The sequence below is a fragment of the Falco punctatus genome (assembly GCF_963210335.1).
Source record: "Falco punctatus genome assembly, chromosome: 8".
Taxonomy (NCBI): Eukaryota; Metazoa; Chordata; class Aves; order Falconiformes; family Falconidae; genus Falco; species Falco punctatus.
In genome coordinates, this window is record NC_137588.1 from 57521977 (window position 1) to 57540626 (window position 18650).

The following is an 18650-nucleotide window of genomic DNA, read 5'->3' on the forward strand; positions in this document are numbered from 1 at the left end:
AAACTGATGTCTCCTTAAAGATGAAGCACTGCCTTGGAAAGGACTGCACATGTTCTACAAACACATACCAGCAGCTGTCATTCACAAGAAGTATTTTCCGCAGGCTTGCAGAGTATGAAGTTGAATATAGTTATATAGCCGAGAAAAACCCTTAAAAGCTACTTAAAACTGTATGTAAAGATCTTCGCTGTATCATAAAGCCATTGCTCTCTGCAAGTTACTGAATGACCATTCTATAGTTTACTCTTCTAGTGAGCTGTAAATTATTTAAGATTTCATTTAGTGAGGAAACAGAAGAATATGATCTCTGCTCTTTAATTAAACAAAGCGTATGACAGGGTTATTGTACAGTGCAGGACTCCAGAAGAGAAAAAGAGCTCTTGTATTAAAGGCTACAAGTTGCCAACAATTCACTTCAGTCTTGTGGTAGGCTTGTTTTCCCTTTTAAGACATTTAATCTTCCTTTTGTTCACTTACAGCATGAGGGGAAAGCAGCAGGTGGAAATAAAACAAAATTCAACACCAACACCTGTTGCCAGCTCTTTAGCTTTCAGTTTTCAGCCTGTACAGACCAACACACTTACCTAACAGAGGTGGCAGCCAGTTCACGTTGGCCTCACAATGGGAATCCAAGAAGGTGATGACATCTCCTATCGCCATGGAGGCCCCCAGCATTCGAGTCCTTATCAGCCCTTCTCTCTTCTTGGTTCGGAGGATTCTCACATTTGGGAACTGGGCCATATAATCTTCCAGACGTTTCTTCAGGTGTTCTGTATGAAAATGAGAAATTTAGACACTGTAATTAAATAAAAAATTAAACACTGTAACAACTGATTTCTTCCAAATGGTAGTTCCTTCTTTACCAGAAGTTTACCAGATTGGAAGTACAGCCTGAACAGTTAACAAATGCTGTAACAGGAAAAAGGAAGTAAGAAGAATTTCTTTTGAATCCAGGGTTTAAACGTAAGTGCTTAAATAAGACTTCTGAAGATGTTCCAAAACCTTAGAAACAATTAAAAAAAACAAACTAGGAAAAGATGGCGTGCAGGACGAGAAAGAAAACAGAAGAGAAAGAGGATAAGGAATAAAAAGCCCCAGCTGGCAGACCTCTGGGAGAACTTCATCAGAGCAGGGATTCTCAGACACTTTTGTAGAAAAATGATGTAGCTTAGAAGAGACACAGGACAATTTACTTTCAGAAACTGCACTCAGTGCATGTAAGTTGCGTTTGGCTTCTTCAAAACACACATGACCATCCAGTCATGCATAAATACACAACCCAGCGAAAAGCGCAGTCAGCCATCCATCCCTCCAAGCTGGCAAGGCAGGCATAGCCACTGTATGTATCTGGATGGCTACATTAAATGCCAGAGTAGATATCTGCATTTAAATATGGAAATATTTACACTACTGAATACAGACTGGAGCCACACCTGAATTAGCACAGACACACGTCACCACAATTAACAAGAATTCAAAGAGGAGAACTGCAGACAAAGATTACTGAGTGATCAAAACAACAGACAGCTTGTTTAGAAATGGAAATAAAAAGCTTGGTCTACATAAAGACTGAGGGGCACACAGCTGGCTTTACATCAGAGTGAAGCACCATAGAAAAACCTAAAAACAGACTAAGAGCTGATGCTGGCCTAACCACTAATGGGTTGATCTTTAGGCATCTGAAGTTTTAACTGACTAGACAGCAAACCCCATTCACAGTGTGCCAGGGACAGTTCATTAATGCACCGTACTATCCATTGCCATCAGCAACTGATCAAGGAAACAAGCCTCGCTAGGCAAAAGCTATTTTGTCAAATCTAGGCAATTAACTAACCTTAAAATCTCACACAACAAAACTTGAAGAGAGGCAATCATTCCAATACAAACAACTTCACAGGTTTATTTTGCTTGACTATAGGGAAAACATCCACTCTGTTCCATCTAGCAGAGTATTCCTTGGCTTCCAAAGCAGGCATGAAAGGCAGGGGCTGAAAAGGCGGACAGCGTGGAAGTACCCCCGAACAGGGCACCAGGGAAGCCGGGTATTGGAATAGCTTTCTAAAAAGAGCAAAGGGGCAAATAAACTTAGCTGAGTTATGAGCTCTCCCCCACGGTGCTGACCCAGCAATTGTGCTTCAGGGTTTTAGCTACTGGAAGAAAACAAAAGATGGGAAAAATCCCTATGACTAACACACGTTCTGTATCTTCTCTTTGAAGCAGCCACCACCTGCCTTCCTTCAAAGATCACCAAAATCAACCTCTTTGCTTTTGAGGTATTCCTAGCAAGCTCTTTGCTCTTTTCAAAGCTTTATTTCACATTCCCCAGGATTTTTTGCTCACAAACGCATTTTAGTGTTTTGCCTGACAAGTCTAATTGTCCCACAATATCTTCATAGGTGTCCCTGCTCAATAGAGCCCTTAGAACTTCCTGCTGTCTAGCACACTTTTCCCTCATCCTTTGAGTCTCTTCTGAATAGATCCTCTCAAGCAACCAGAAATTTTGTCTACTCAATTACTGATTTTTCAAATAAGGGCATTCCATAGAGACTAAATATATTATTAGTGCAGCTGCCTTCCTCCTAAGGCAGTGGGTAGATTTAAAAAGCTTCCTGCACCCTCTACTTCCCCCTGCAACAAAAAAAAAAAGAAAAAAAAAAGGAAGAAAAAGAAAAAAAAAAAAGAAAAGCCACCACCCCTGTTTAACATCACAGCTCGTTGCTACTATTGGTTTATCAGAAAAGATTAGTTCATCAGAAAACAGAACAAGCAATCCTCACTTCAGGCGTAAATCAGCTAAGCCTGCGATAGGAGGTACACCTTAGTGTACCTAACACAAGACAAACGCCAGAGTGGCTGCTGGTGCTCATTATAATAAAGGAGGCAACCATCACACGGAAGTTCTGTCTCCGATTCCCCTAACAGCAGCCACAGATACTGCAGCACTTGCAAGATCAGACTCCACAATATTTCCATTATCTAAACCAGCCTGACAAAGCACTGGAAAGTCTAAGTCTTAAAAAACCCAAAGCTAAAAAAAAAATAATCAAACAAATAAAAGATACAACTTTCAGCAACTGAAAGATCCCACAGGTTTGCCTTCTACCTGTGTGCTGGTCATTTTATATTTTGGCATCATACATCTTTCTGAACTGTCCTGGTTTGTTGAGCAATTTCATCTGTGGTGACACCCGAAGGCAGCCTGACAGATTCCTCCAGGGGTAGGAGCACAGCACAGCTGAGCCTGCTACCACGAAACACTAGCATGAGCTGGTCTCACACAGGAAGACACACAGCAGCAAGTGAGCAAAATGAGACTGGACTTGGCCATATCTGTAGCAATGATGATGGCTGCTCTGCTACAGACTAACTGAAGACAGGTTGATTTATATCTACTAATGAACAAGCAGTTAAGAACTGGGAGTTTTCCCCATTTTTATTGTGTAACAGAAGAAAAGGCGGCATAGGAGCCACACAGCTTTCTCAGGTGAGTAGTCTGCAAAGAGACAGCAGAAAGCCTAATCCCGACTTCCCATTCCATTCCCAAACGCTGGGTTTGGTTCTTTAGCACTTCTTTACTATGTTTCCATAGTAAAAAAATACCAAAGCATTTCACGCTAGCAGCGAGGAGCCTGCTCTATGCTACACTGGTAAGAAGGGTCTCACATATTAGGAACCATCTTATGTCTCTGGCAGCTGGAAGAAGCAAGGAAAAGCTACAGGTGCTCCAGCAGCACCCATGTATTCTCGCTTGATGCAGGGGACACATGGATCAACTGCTGTCCTTGTGGCCAGGAGGGATGATGCTCAGATAAGCTGCTCCCAACCGCTGCAGAAACCCCCATGCTTTATCATTGTATTTTATAAGGTTAAGATGTATGCAAGTGAACAGACTTTATTGTATCTGCTTTCCCTTACTGAAAAGTCACAGACTTTTCAAGCAACCTCACAATGTACAAAACGCAATATAATATACTTTTCAAAGACGTTTTCTTATTTAATTACCCCTGTGCTATTCCTGCTGTCCAGCCTCTATATGCTGAGATAGAAAACAGTTATTTCATTCTATTACAAATGTTGTCACAATTAAGTCAATTTTTGCTTTTAAAAGAAAATCTCAAAAAAACCCCAAACAAGTGACATTAACTGCTACAAAATTTTATGAGGCTTTAAAAAATATATTATGGAATCTTGTCACACTGAGTAATTTTTATTACAAGGGCAATTTTCTTTAATGAAAGTTGTTAGGTGAACTGGATGGATTCCAATGGCTGCGCCTATGCTGGGCAAAGTAATACAGCTCAAACATATAAATGAGAGTAAGATTATGTGCAGATTAAAAACTAGGCTTCTAGCTTGCTAACAGACTTCGCAATAAACTTGATATACAGTGTATACATTAACAGTACCAGTCAAGAACTACTGCTTGCTTTATTTTGAGCTGTAAATAAAACTGTGTGAAGATAGTAGAGAAGCTTCAACAGCAGGCCTGCTTAACATAAGCAGCCCCAAAGCTTGCCAATGTAAGACTGTTCCCCCCCAGGTCAAATTCCTATGGTTGTCTTACTGCACTTCTCCCTACTGGCCTCACCAGCCAAGCAGAGCTGCCCTCAGATGCCATTAGTCTGGTGACAGCTTATAGCACGGCAAGGATTTTCCAAGACAGGCATTTCTTACATTCAGCTGAGTTTCCATCCCAGCCACTGCCTGCCTGCCAATGGAACAGACACCTAAGCATGTTACCACTTCCAAACCAAACATATACAGAAGCCAGAAGAGGACAGAGGAGGCCAAGGATATTTTTTTTTTTTTTTTTTTTTTTTTTTTTTTTTTACAGCAAAATATAGAGAGTATACAGCAAAAAAATACAGAGGCAAATGCATGAGAAACAAGGCAGCTTAGATGTGGATCCTCAGGACCAGAACAGCTTCAATAGCACTGCAGTTGCAGGGTCCACGGGACTAGACTGTTCAAGTCAAAGCAAAAGTTAACTCAATACATCTTGTCACGGCAAACCACGCAGCCTGTCTCTGCTCAGCAGCAGCTGGATCCCTCCCCTGTCTTCCACATCCCACTGGCTCAGGCAGATTTTCACAGAGACTTGTGCAAAATCACCAGGAGGCTTGTCGCCTATTTTGAATTGATTTGGCATTGACCAAAGTTCTTTTCCCCACAGAAATCAGTGGAAGAGATCCAGCGGTTCAAGTTTCTGACGTCTGGCCCGCATGCTTTAAGTTAACAGCTACTCGCCTCAAGAGCTGCTCTGCAGTACACGGAACCTCATTCCCTCGCGCCCAAGCAGCTCAGTTTTGCAGGCAGCAGCAGGCCACTGCAGTCACAGATGAAACTTGGCCTGTTTGTGCCCTTTTCCCTCCCCCAAATCACACACCAAGACCTGAAGCACCTGCTTAGAGCTAATTGCATATGGGGTGGTGACCTTCCCCATAGACACCTGCAAACCCCACTGCTACGTGCAACTAGCACACGCCTCCCTCGGGAGGCAAACGTGCCAGGCTGCCTCCCGGTAGGTTGGCAGAATTATGGAAAAGAGATTGTAGCCAGCCTGCTGAGTTCTTGAAAGTTTGTTTTGTTTTTAAGCGGATGCTTCTTGAAGCTGATGACTCGTGTCATTCTCTCCTGAGATGCAAAGGTGGGTGCTGCCTTGAGGAAATCACGGGGCTCTTTTAGAACAGACTCATGGGCTGGCAGCACTTTGGCACTCTTCAGAGTTCAGATGATTAAGACGACCTCCACCTCTGACTGCAGTGAATCTTGGGCAGCTGCAGCCAAGAGGTGCTCGATACACATTTGCTTTCTGTGCTTGAATGATTCAAGTTGAATGTTTTGAATAATGTGGCCATTGCTCAGGCTTTTGAGCTGTCAAGGTCATTAATTGATCCCAGGGCTGAAAAGACAGCAGATTTCTTTTGGTCCCATCCCATGAAACCTTTATTTTCACAGATGTTTGAACTCAAAGGAGCTGCAAGCAAATCCTTCACTTTCGCTCAGGCAAACCGTCCTCTGCAGAGGAGGACAGGGTAAGGTTTTTAGGACTCAAACAGTTTGTTTGCCAATAATACGGTTGGCTTAACGGCTTTTTATATATGTCTCTGTAACACCTCTGTAGTATTTGACAAGGAAGGAAGTACCATTTGTCATAGAAAAAAAAAAAGTGTAACTCATTTTAAGTACCAGTAGAACTTGAAACTATGATACAGATTTATGTTCAGAGAAAGAATTAGGAGAGAAACATTTCCCCTGTCCTACTAGCGCAACATTTTATGGTTTGTGTTACTTTAGACCTTATCAGCTTTGGTTTCTGAATTTTACACTGTACAGCACATCTGCAACTCTAGTGCCCTTGCTCATGTGAGTACCATCAACCTAATCCAGAATGAGCAGCACCACTGAAATCAGAAATGTTCCCAGACACCTTCCTGCATTACTTAGATACCACTGGTGACACCAAAGTTCCTTCTGCCCTACAATATCCTGTCTCCTGCCGAGGTGCATTGCTTCGGTTTATGCTCAGAAGGTCAAAGACACTATGAAGACAGGAGAGCCACTCTGGAAATTCAGGGAACATTCCCCATCCTGCTGAAGGCACATGGCACGGGAGGAGACGACTGGAGGATCTACAGAATTCCCTTTGAAGCAAACTGGGTTGGTTTCCCTCTCCTGCCAGTTGTTTTGGCTATTCTCCAGCCACCAAAACCTGAAGTGCAACTGTTCATCCGGCATTTGTTTACGGGTTATCCCAGTCTCCCATCCCTATCCTCCCACACACAGACATGCTTGTTTAAGATTACAAATTAATCCATTCATCTTTACTTAGATACTTGGCCCTAACGTGCTGTTTAACAATTTAAGAATGAATTATACTTCTTCATGAATCCATCACAATGTGCAAGCCAGGCCTCCCTGAAATAGAAAGCTCTACATCATTGAAATTAACTGCTCTCCCTGTTTTGGTACAGATGAGCAATCCTTTTAAATAGCAAAATGTGCTGTTATCCAAACAGGCAGCACTTACACTAGTTTTAATTTTCTTTCAATGTTTTCACACTCTGATCACTGAAATTGGTTGGGAGGATAATAAACTGATTTAATAAATTGTACTATGAACACCAATCCCAATAATAGCAAACTGATTAAGCTGATCACAGCTTTCCGAGCTGAATCTTCTTACAAACAAAGAAGAAAAGGCTTGGGAAGGGAGAAAATTAATATCTGTTGCTTCCCTGATTACAATTCTGTGGTAGACTCTTAAAGGGGAGGGCGCCCAGTTTCCATTGCCCATTCTGCATCAGTGCTGGGTCTCAGCACATCTTTACAAACAAAAACTGGGGGAGGAAAGGGTTTCTGCACATAGGGATAATAGCTGAATGCATACCACCCCACTTGCTAATATAGCAGTCACCAAACATCGTTACAAAGACTAAAAGAGTCAGGGTTCTGGAAGGGTTAGTGACTTACTGTTCTCCCTCTAAATGTTTTAAAACTAAGCACCCGTTTTAGGTACAACATAGTGCACAAAACTGGAAGCATGGGGTGTAAGAAATAAGCCAGACCGCAAGTTGCTGGGGCAAAGACCACTTGTGTGAGCCTGTGCTGTGCACTTCAATAAACTCAAGTGCACAAACTGCTGTCTTGCCTGTATCATCAACTACTTCCTGAATTTGCCAAGGGAACCATTTCTTAGCTTCCTCCACCCTACAGCAGACATCCAAACCCTGCTCAGTTATGGCTTCGGGAGATAGTAGTCCTGAATGCAGAGACAAAGGTGTAATCTTAAAATGAGAAAATTCACATTTAATGGCATTAGCACATAAATACACCCAGACCCTAGTGAAATTTTAGTAGGCTGCATTTCCAAGCAGGGAAATACACAGGGAATAATCATCTTAGCTACAGCATAACTTCTTAATCTCTCAGTAGAGTTTCATTTGTAATGGAAGTCTATTCTGTTTCTTCCTGAGGGAATCCAGGAAAAAGCATTTACTTGTCCTTCCTTCATGCTGTAGGCTTTAAGCACCTTTTGTTTGTTGGAAGCAGTGAAGCCAGCCTGTGGCGTATGCATCAGTTCCCAAGTCCTGCACACCGACTCCCTGGTTAACCCACAATACTAGTTTTTCCTCCTGTGCCACAACCCATCTTTCCCAGAGGAAAGAGTCATTCTCATTAGTTTACTCTTCTGCCTTCCCATTTCATTAAATATGTATCAAGATTAAAGCACACGCTTTGGCTTTTTCTTCTTCTGTTGACTACATTTGATCTAAAGAGGTGATTTTGTGACTTTCAGTCACTTCCTCGTTGATTGCTTTAACATCAGACTGCTTTGCTGACGTACAAACAAGATAGCTGCAGCTTTTGGCTTCTGTAGCCTTTATAGCTGCTGAAACAAGAGTGAACTCCTTGCAGCACACTTAATATTCTGCTCAAGTTTCGTGTAGCCATGGTGACTAGCAGGAAGGGCATTACTGTCCGGAACACTGCCTTCAACCTGGGGAATCTGTGCCCTCATCTTAAGGCCAAGTAAGTGGTTTTGATTATCCAGTTGTTTAACCAAGGCAATGTCTACACTCCTGCTCGATGACAACACTCTTCTACTAAATTGATAAACACTGTATGGGCAGGTAAAAACACTGGAAAACGTTAAGACAAGCCACCATAGCAATGGCATCACCACTTCCAGCAGTGCAAGGCTAATATATGCACCACACAGCAGTTCAGGATCCTTTGAATTTATCCTCTACTTTCTGTACTAGAGTTAAACTGTGAGAGACCAGATTAGTCTAACTGCCTTTAAACTTACATCGTTAACCGCTTTCTGAGCGCTGGAGAGAGAAGCCGGGGTGCAAAAGCATTTCAGAAGTTTGGTCACAGGACAGAACAAACACAAGTGAACACAACTCCTCTGTGACCCACAGGGCTCAGAACAGTGGGTGCACATGGACCGAGTCAGAACAAGCTGCTGTACTAGAGGGGTTAGCTGCAGCTGCTTCTGGTGAGCATGTCAGAGCCTACACCCACTACTGATAGTAATGCAATGGATAGTATATCACAACACAAACCTAAAGCCTATGACCAACAGCAAGACAAAACTTGCCATCATTTGGAGAGATGCAGCAGATGAAGCGTTAAGACATTTCATGCTGAAACATTTTGGAAAATATCAAAGCTGTGAGATTAAAGCCTTAGAAGTAATGTTTTGCTGGGGAAACAAACAAACAAACAAAAAGAACGCCAAACCAAACCAGTTCTCAAGAGATTCAGCTTCGCCTTTATCAGCAATTCACTTACAAGTAACTTCTTGGCCTGAAAGTATTCGCTCTGTGCAAACCAACAAAAAAGGAAAGATTCCAGAAAGAGCACAAGAATTAACAGAGAATTCTACTCCAGTCTTTTTAGAGAATGCTCCATTAGGTCCAAGACATAACCTGCTTGAAAGTTGCTTTGATTTGGTAGGAATGCATCCCTTTGGAGTCCAAAGGCTTTGATCTCAAGTATCTAGGTGAGGAAGAACCACTATGAAGCCCAAAATTAATAGCACAGATATACAAAATTTTTGCTTTGGGGTTGCAGCCAAATGGAATATTGGAAAACTAACCGATAATCCTTCATTCCTACAATAACGCTCATACATTAATAACCATGAATGACAAAGCAAAACCATGATTGTCTTGTAGCCTGTAAGAGAACAGAAAACAAAGTATTTGGCACACAAAAATATTACCAAAACAGCTGCAGGAAAAATGCAGACACATTTGACTTGTAGTATGTCAGAAGTGTATTTTACAAACTCACACTTTACTCTTCTAGACATCTCTGCCATCAGTTCCCAACGCCAGTTTACTTTGTTGGCAAGAAACGCAACTATCACAATAAGTCAGTGACATCTGCCAGAAAGGTCAATAAATCTATTAAATCCTAAAGCACAAACCCAAGACTGTTCACAGTGTACTGACACCAAAACGAAACCATCTCATGGATAATATTATTTTCAACTGACACGCTCATTTTAGCTGGATGACAGAGGGGAGAGGGTAGTACTGATAGCTGAAGGTAGCTTGCTTTTAAATCTTGACCCTCGGCTTGCACCATTCAGCATGGTCAACTACTGTGTTTCACTGGAGACATCAATGCATACCTAGCTTGCGGGTAAGAGGCAGCAGTGGTCCTCGTGACATTTGTGAATAGATGCTAGAGTAATGTCACCCTCATTGTCTCACTAAGTAAATAGCACTGAAATTAAAACTACATAGAAAAGGAATGTGTTTTAGATTGTCCACTTTTATTTTTATATTGCAGCAGCATTACCTTCCAATTTTCTCAAAGTGAGGAGTTTCCACCTTTATCCAAGTCCCTGTGTAGGAACAGCTGCTTTGTCAATACCACCCAAAATGCATGCTTAAATAGCAGAAACTATGATTACCAATAATAGACATCGTATGAGTACTGGCAGAGGGTGTTCAAATCACATTTCTAATTAACTTCTATAGAGAAGCAGCTGTAAAGCATTAAAATGCTGATTTGCACTGCAGCTGGCAGATATCTAGATTTTTGACTCCTAGCAGACGAGGACATGTACTTCAAGGTGAGGTGAATAAAATTAAAGCTGCTTTCCTGCAAAATTCCACTAACAGAAGCTACATGCATAGGGTTTCTTATTGATTTAATGAGTTGTAATGGAAACTCTGCTCCTCATTTATTTTTTTTTTTTAAACTTCAGTTTACCAGACATCCTTCACTACACGATAATTAGCTGAGGAGGAGGTCATAGTAAACTGGACCTTTTAAAGCCACTTCATCTCCTTTCTAGAAGGATCCTTCAGCCATAGCAACTGGTCTTAAAGTAATAAATACAAGATGATGAAAAGTAAACTGGTTAGTTAATTTAGGTTGTCACAAAAAAACCCTGAAGTAAACAACTACAATGGGCCCTCAGGTCCCTTAAAACAGTAGAGAATATGTTTTTCATGACTAACAAACAATGTAAGGTTTAGATTCATGAAAGGTATACACAAGTACAGAAATGGTGTTTAAAGGCACATTAAAAATGAATGCTCAAAAAAAGAAAACATTAAAATCAAATCCCTCCCCATTCCACGATGGATCCAAAGCAAGCTCTGTCTCTAGCAGTTCTCTAGAGTATCCCACACCCACAAGGCACTGCCAGAAACGGAAAATAACAAAATTACTCTCTTTTTATAAACCAAAATTGGCTATGTACATCAGGTTTTATTTTATTGCTCCACTCCACTTGGCACTCACTACTGAACAAAGTATTAGTGAGTTGACAAATTCACCCCTACACCAGTATAGATGCTCTGTGGTGCTACCTGTAAGTCCCACTGGCATCTGGGTAACAAACATCACATCTAGACTGGGTCACAACCCCTTAAACGACTTTGAACCCTATTTCACTCTGTAGTATTTGTGCCCCTAGCAGAAACAGATGGCAAGTCACTCTCCACATGGAAGCAGATACTGGTGTCACTTTTCCATCAGAAGCATTTTAACAGTGCTTAGAACTCGACCGTAGCCTAAGAACTGCTCACTGTGACTTGATGCACCTGGTAGTGTTAAACCACCTGACGAATGACCAGGCCCACAAACTGAGCATCATCAAGAGCCTGAGGTATAGTGAGATATGGATATCAAAATGACTGCGTTCCATGACAGAATTTCATTTTAATGAAAGTTAAGAGTGCATTTGTTTTCTCAGACTTCCAGGTCTCTCCCCACCTAGAAGAGCCAACCTTCTCCCACTTACCCAAGGGGAGATCTCTCTGTCAGTTACTTCAAAGCCGTTATTTATGAAAGTCTAAGCAGATCTGAGATAGTATGCAATGAATTCTAACAGAAAGGAAAAAAATCTCTTTATTTTGTGGACTTATTTACAAAAAAAACCCCTTATCAGTTGTTTGAGACAATAGTTACTGCAACTTCTACAAGAGACCTTGAAAGCAACATTTATGAAAAGGTTGTGGAAAAGCATAGTTGCTTAAGAGAAGCTTGGCTTTTTCTTTTTTGAAATATGTTAAGGTAAAAAGCTTTAAAAGAACTGTATTCAAAATTCAGTAAGACAGACTGTCACCACTTTGTCCTAAGCACAGTCACTCCATATTCAGAGATATACTAACCAGATGCACTTTAGCGCATTTAAGAGAAAAAAAAATTACTTTCACAATGCATGTGCCTAAAGATGAAAAGATAATCTCTTCAGCTGCATAAATCCTTTACTGTTCCATTTAAAGACCAAAAACAATTCAACTATTAAACCCTTTTCTATTTCAGGTACTAAGAACATGATTTCTTTCAATTAAGGCCTGGCAGATGTGGTTAATGGAACAGAGTTCTATTTGCTACATACCTGATGCTGCACCAAATGGCACATTAATCACCCCTTGCCTTCTCCCTTCAGTACACTACTTAGTGACTTCTGCCCTTCAGACCAAATTATGCTGCATGTGGTTCAGCCAAGTAGCCTTACCCACATTTGTTTTTCCATTCAGATTATCCCATGCGGCTACCTCCAGTATTACTGGTACTGCAATATAATGGGAGATTTAGAAACTCACAGGGATTTGTCTTTAAAGGGGGAAAGGAGGATTTGGCTGTGGCTCCCTCTGACACTCGGTGAATGGATGGGCTCTGAGACTCCCCTGCAATGTTCAAGCAAGCTGCACGATGGTGTGGAGATGGCACAACGGGGCAAAGCAAAGGAAGCTGACCGGCCCTCAGGAGGGGAACAGGCAAATGAAGGGGAAAATGTTAGTCAAAGCCAATGGCTGATATGATGCTGCTTGGGGAAAACACTCTCAGACTCCCTTATTCAAAGGTCTCAAAGCATCTTGCTGCCTTTCAAAGGTGAGCAGTGGCCACGTACCAGTGTCTAGGCTCGTGATGCTTTGCTGTCTCCTAAATGTCAAAGGGCAGCTCTAATTCTTACTGCACAAAGTCCTGCTGAAAACACACAACTAAGAAAAAGTGAGTAAAACTGGGGAAAGACTAAGAAAAACGTAAAGATGGCTGAACAAATATGTTCAGGACTCCTAAACAGACATAATTTTCATGAATTAAAATAAGGCTCAAGGAATCAGGGTAGTCTTGGAAGAAAGATGAAGATGAAATCTGGAACCTCCCTAACGACTCCCCAAGGGAAAATGAGATCCCGTACACCTTGGTCATAACAAAATTTTCTCCTCAAAATCAACTATAGCCAAGTATGCATGCCTCTTGGGTAACAACACCCTAGAATATACTCTAAAAGCCAGAAGGCTGACTTTGCAAATGTCATTGTCACATTGGGTTAAGTATATTCAAGTACTTCAGTGGAAACTATTACTGCCTCCCAGTCGCAGGTGCGGATTTTGACTAGTTACTGTAAGAAGGATGTTAAGTCTTCATGTACTGCCAATGTAGAGACATACAATGCTGTAAGGCAGACAGCACAGCTGGGTTAACACTTCCAGAACAATCCTGATGTTTGGAGACTGCAGTATTTTCAGTGCTGCCTCATTCAACTTTATTACTGTATCAACACAGTGCTTTGCATAACACACGTGCTCTAGAGATGACTGAAGAATGAGAACCACAGCATCAACAAGGGACAGCACTTGTTCTAAAACACTGTCACTTACACAAAAGTAGTTTCAAAAATGAGTAAGAACAGGCTGTCAGTCAATATGCAAATAACTGAATGCTGAAACGTGACTTTTGTATTTAATTTAAGCACTTAGCCACAATCACTGATTTCTGTCAAGCTAAGCCATAAAATAAGATAAACTCAAAGTATTTCTGAACCACCTGTGTGGCATGCACATTTTCCTCTCTGCACATAACTAGCCCCAAGTACACTGCAAAATGTTTCTTTTAAATGACATTCAGCAATTAAGTCAGCCTTCTAGCACACATTACATTTACAATGTCTTGAATAATTTAAAATTTTCAATTGCTGCAAAGGGTGAAAAGGTAAAAACCTTACCATGTTTTACATTAAAGGAAAGGCTGAAAAATACACGTCAGTTTGTTCCAGATAAACATACAAATGCAAAAAAAATTTTTTTAAAGTTTTTTTTTTTTAAAGTTAAAGTTTTAGAGGTATTGGTGTTCCCTAGATAGTTGTACCTTTTGGTGACTCAACAAGGGAACTAGGGCAATGGGGCACACAGGAGGCTCACGCAGCCCATTTTATTAGGTCTGCTCTTCCATAAGGTTGGATTCCCTCATTCTTAAGTTTTTCTTACCTATAAAAGGCATCTTGACTTTCACCGCTGCCTCCCATAACATCCTTGTGGACAAACTAATGAAATCTGGGCAAGATAAGCAGACAGTGGTGAGGTGGACAGAAAACCAGCTGAGGTCTAAGGGTTGCAATCAGCAGCACAAAGGTGAGCTGCAGGCCTGGACCATCAGTAGCTGCTCGGCCCAGGTGCCAACATCAGGACTAATATCATTACATATCTTCCTTCAAGACCTGTATGATGGGACTGAATGCACCCTCAGAAGGTTTGCAGATGATATAAGCCTGGGAGGCATGGCTGATGTGCCACTCAGAGGGACTTTGACAGGCGAGAGAAATGGGCCAACAGGAACCTTGTGAAGTTCAAAGGGAAATGCAGATTCCTGGACCCAGGGAGCAGTAACCCCATGCACCCATACTGACTGAGGACACAGCATCCGGGAAGGAACTTTGCAGAAAAATACTTGCAGTTCTTGGGCACAAATTGAAGTACAGGAAACACAGCTTAAACACAAGATTTTTTTTTTCAAAAGATTTTTTTTTTAAATTAAGTTACTTTAACAGTGACGGAACAGCAGAACAGGTTCCCCAGAAACATTATGAAATCTCCATCCTTGGAGATTTTGAGTAAGATCTTGAAAAACCTGCTGTAGCTGAGCAGAGAGGTTGGGTTAGATGATCTCCAGATGTCCTTTCCAATCTCAGCTATTTGCGATTCTCTATGTGTTCCAGTTCAGCCTCCACCTGAAAGAGATCTCCCCACAACAGGCAAAAGGGAGCAGAGTTTGACTTCTGCCTTTCATAGCAGTATATACTTGATGTTCCACTGCTGCACAGAGCTACCAAATACATACCAGGAGAAAAGCAAAGAACATTTAGACAAGCCTCCTGCAAAAAGAAAATGTGCCATCCTCTGTTCCTTCAGCTTCAGGCTGTTCATTTATCTAGCAAGAGACAGAGGACAGCTTTACGTTTGTTCATGTAAACACAGAGATAGCCTATACGGCAGAGGTGTCCACAAGCTACAAGAATTAGATGGAGACCACCAGTCCATTTTGTACAAGAAGGACACTAGAGATTAACAGCTCAGTTTCTCACAACCACAGCCAGATTCAGACTGTGGTTCTAGGGTCTGGAGCAGACCCTGAAGAATCATGAACTGACTGTTATTTGATGCATGCTATCAACAATAAAATACCATCACAGCCAATATAAAAACCTGCAGTGTTACAAACTGACCTGCATTTCAACTTCTCTTCCCCTCCTCCCATTTCTATGATATAATAGAACCCACTTACCACTCAGCAGCGCTGTAATTAAATAATCAAAAAGCAAACAAATTTCACATCTGACAGTCCCCAGGAGAAAACTGATATACATGGAAAAAACTGTTTTAGTTTACTTAGGGCCATTCTGGTAACAACAAGCTCAGAGGGATATAATTAGTACCCTGCAAGCCAGCATATGAAAAGGCTTAATTTAACCGAGATCAGAACTAAAGAATAGCTACAGAAATTAAAAGTGAAGTCACAAATCCACATAGGATTGCCACAGCTAAGCGTTTTTATGATGAGGAATTCTAAAGTCATAATTCACACGTATTGCATTCTGATTTCTGCTTATCCAGAAAGGTAGGTGTTATTTCAGACCACCCTGAAATAGCTGAGGTTACTCCGTGGAGGTCAGTCTGTGGGTCTCTAGCAGTCCTCAGCAGCAAGTGGCAGACAACGCTGAGCAGGTTAATTCTTACCTCCCAACAACAGTCTGCCAAACTGGTGCCTCCCGCTTTAAAATAACCTATATTCTTCTGCACGTTAAATCCCTACGATTGTTTCAAAATCCTTACAGTCAGGAGACAAAAGTCCTTATATCACTGACATCATAACTAAGTTTGTAGGGGAAAAAAGCATAAACTATTATAGCAGTCTTAATGGCAATGCTACACTGATAATAAAGACTACTGTTGGAGAAAGTAGAAACAGCCCCACAATATTTAATCTGTTCTGACCAATGGCGCATGCTGGAAAGTGGATTCTTTTAAGCTAACCCAACCTAACAAGGGAATCCCCACAAAGAAAGATTCAAGTGTCAACAAAGACAGCTGCTGGAGGCAACAACGTGGTCCGCATCTCAAGGCAAACTACTTTTTTTTGGATGCTACAACTGTACTGCATTATACCGATCCCACCAACCAGCAGCCTTTCCCAGAGCACTGTGGCTGATGTGGAACCCAGCACTAAATTTGTCTGAAGTAAGGTTAGATTTTGATCATTTGCCTTATACTACAGACATGCAAAAAATATTTCAGACAGCAAGTTGTTCCAGCACATTTCTATTTTCCACATACAAAGCAAAGGAAACATTTTAAAAACACGAGTCGTAAAGCTTTTGCTGCTTGCTGTTAAGATTTGCTGTCATCAGGACAGCCTTTTTTGGTTGAAAAATGCTTATTGCTAAAGGTCACAGAATTGCCTCTTTCAAACAAATTAAGAAATAAATAGCTGTTGACACTTCCAGATGATGATTCATCTGTCCGAAAGCTTCAACACAGCTGCCTCTCAGGTACGCTGCAGACCACAGCAGCCACCAACTAATCCAGAAATCTGTCTTCACTCTCCTATCACTTTGTTTGCCAACTTCTCAATCCTCTTCATAGTGACACCAAAAATTCCTTACTCTCAAGCTTAAAAACAGATGAAAAACATTAAAGTAACATCTGTCAGAAAACACACCAATGTGTGCCGTAGCCAGGTTTCCATACTTACTGTTTCTATTATTAGCAAAGTCCTCTTTAATTCATGTGAAGCAAAGATTCCCCATGCATGAGATACACGGATGAAAGAGGCTGATGGATTGGCACCAACATCAGCACCTACAGAAACCAGCGGAATAGCAGAGCAAGAGCGCAACGCCAACAGAACCTCAAGGGCAGCTCAGCAAAGCGCAGTATGTTTAACCCCTACACAAGAAATGCTAGCAAGAGGGATATAGTCTCCTCGCCAGGGAAAGCCAAGTTTTTAAAGGTTAGACTTTTTGAAGAGTTAAAGTGCTACAGCTCTGTTTAGAAAACCCTCAAGTGAAAGGCCATCATGAGGTACAGTAGAGTATCTGATATTTTGTCTTGTCAGGGTAACCTCTCCACATAAAAAAAATTAATAATAGATTTTTATGGAGCGATTTTCCTTTTCATCTTTTGCTTTTCATTGGAGCTTATGACTATTTACTGATCTCTTTGGGGAAGAAGCTGACATTTACTGTTCATACCATGCCTCTCTGATCTCAAATGTGGCCTCTACTATCACCATGTCCAACAGTGACTCTATAATTTCAGAAGAAAGACGCCGTTGCAAATTTGTGGAACTAACATTTGAAACAGAAGCATAGCATTTCACCTTGCAGACAATGCAGAGGACTAATAATTTATGATTTTCAAAGAAAATCAAGAAATCTCTTGTTCTTTTTACTGCTCACTGGCTCTGTGGCACAGTGGTGATGATCATCAGCTTGGACACAGAGTCTTTAATCACTTGCCCAATTTAATCATGAGAAACAGATAACCAGAGCAGTGGCCTAACAGTCCGAATCCAAGAATGTACCCTTTTCAAACACATAACATGCAAAGTAAGTTTCCCAGAGCCTCCGCTCCTTCATGCAGTTCAGTTTGATGTGTTAAATTATCAGTTCTCAGGTATTGGGCTGAAGTGTGGGTTTGTTGGTTTTCTCTCTCTCTCTTTTCTTTTTCTTTTTTTTTTTTTTTTTAATACATACAATGGATAAATTTAAACCAGAAACTTGTAACCAGCTGCCTGTCAATTCAATTGTGTGTTTAGGACTTAACAGCCTCCTGAAGACTAAGAATCTATTCAAACCCAGGGAGGGATGTGGAAGCCAACCCCAGTCTGGTTAAGGAAGAACACTGCTGGAAAAGGAGCAGCAGCCAGCAGGAAATGCTACAGTGTGGATACAGAACTGACAGCAGTAAAGGAAAAACGTCTCAGCCTAACTAGTAATTGTCTCAACATGTACAGATCAACTGAGCTAGCAGGAAAACACTGGTTAAAAAAAAATAAAATATTAGCACTCACTCTGCCTGCATGTCATTTCTTCCCTTGACAATTCAGCTCACTGTCTAACACCAGTAGTTTATTACATCCATCCATAAATGGGTGCTGCACGCAAATTAATCTCAGCTACTTCTTGCAACCTTGTATGAAAGATGGATGACTGATGGAGAAGAGTTTGCATCTTATCAGAGGCAGGTGAAACAGTGCAAGAACAACCTGAACAAACAGCATGTGTATAGACTGATGAGGAGCACGGGTGGGAGAGCCGGGAGTGCTCTCTTTCGCCTGGTCAGAAGGGCACATCTAGAGAGCAAGAAAAACAGATCCACAGGAAACCAGAT

General features: G+C 41.3%; 1 protein-coding gene across 1 annotated transcript in view; it reads right to left on the reverse strand.

Annotated features, from left to right (window-relative positions):
- Nucleotides 1–18650, reverse strand: part of GALNT10 (polypeptide N-acetylgalactosaminyltransferase 10) — a 93057-nt gene that overhangs the window by 22931 nt on the left and 51476 nt on the right. The window contains exon 5 of the mRNA XM_080398629.1: nt 585–770. Within this exon, the coding sequence (XP_080254755.1) occupies nt 585–770 (186 nt within the window). The remainder of the gene's footprint in view (nt 1–584; nt 771–18650) is intronic.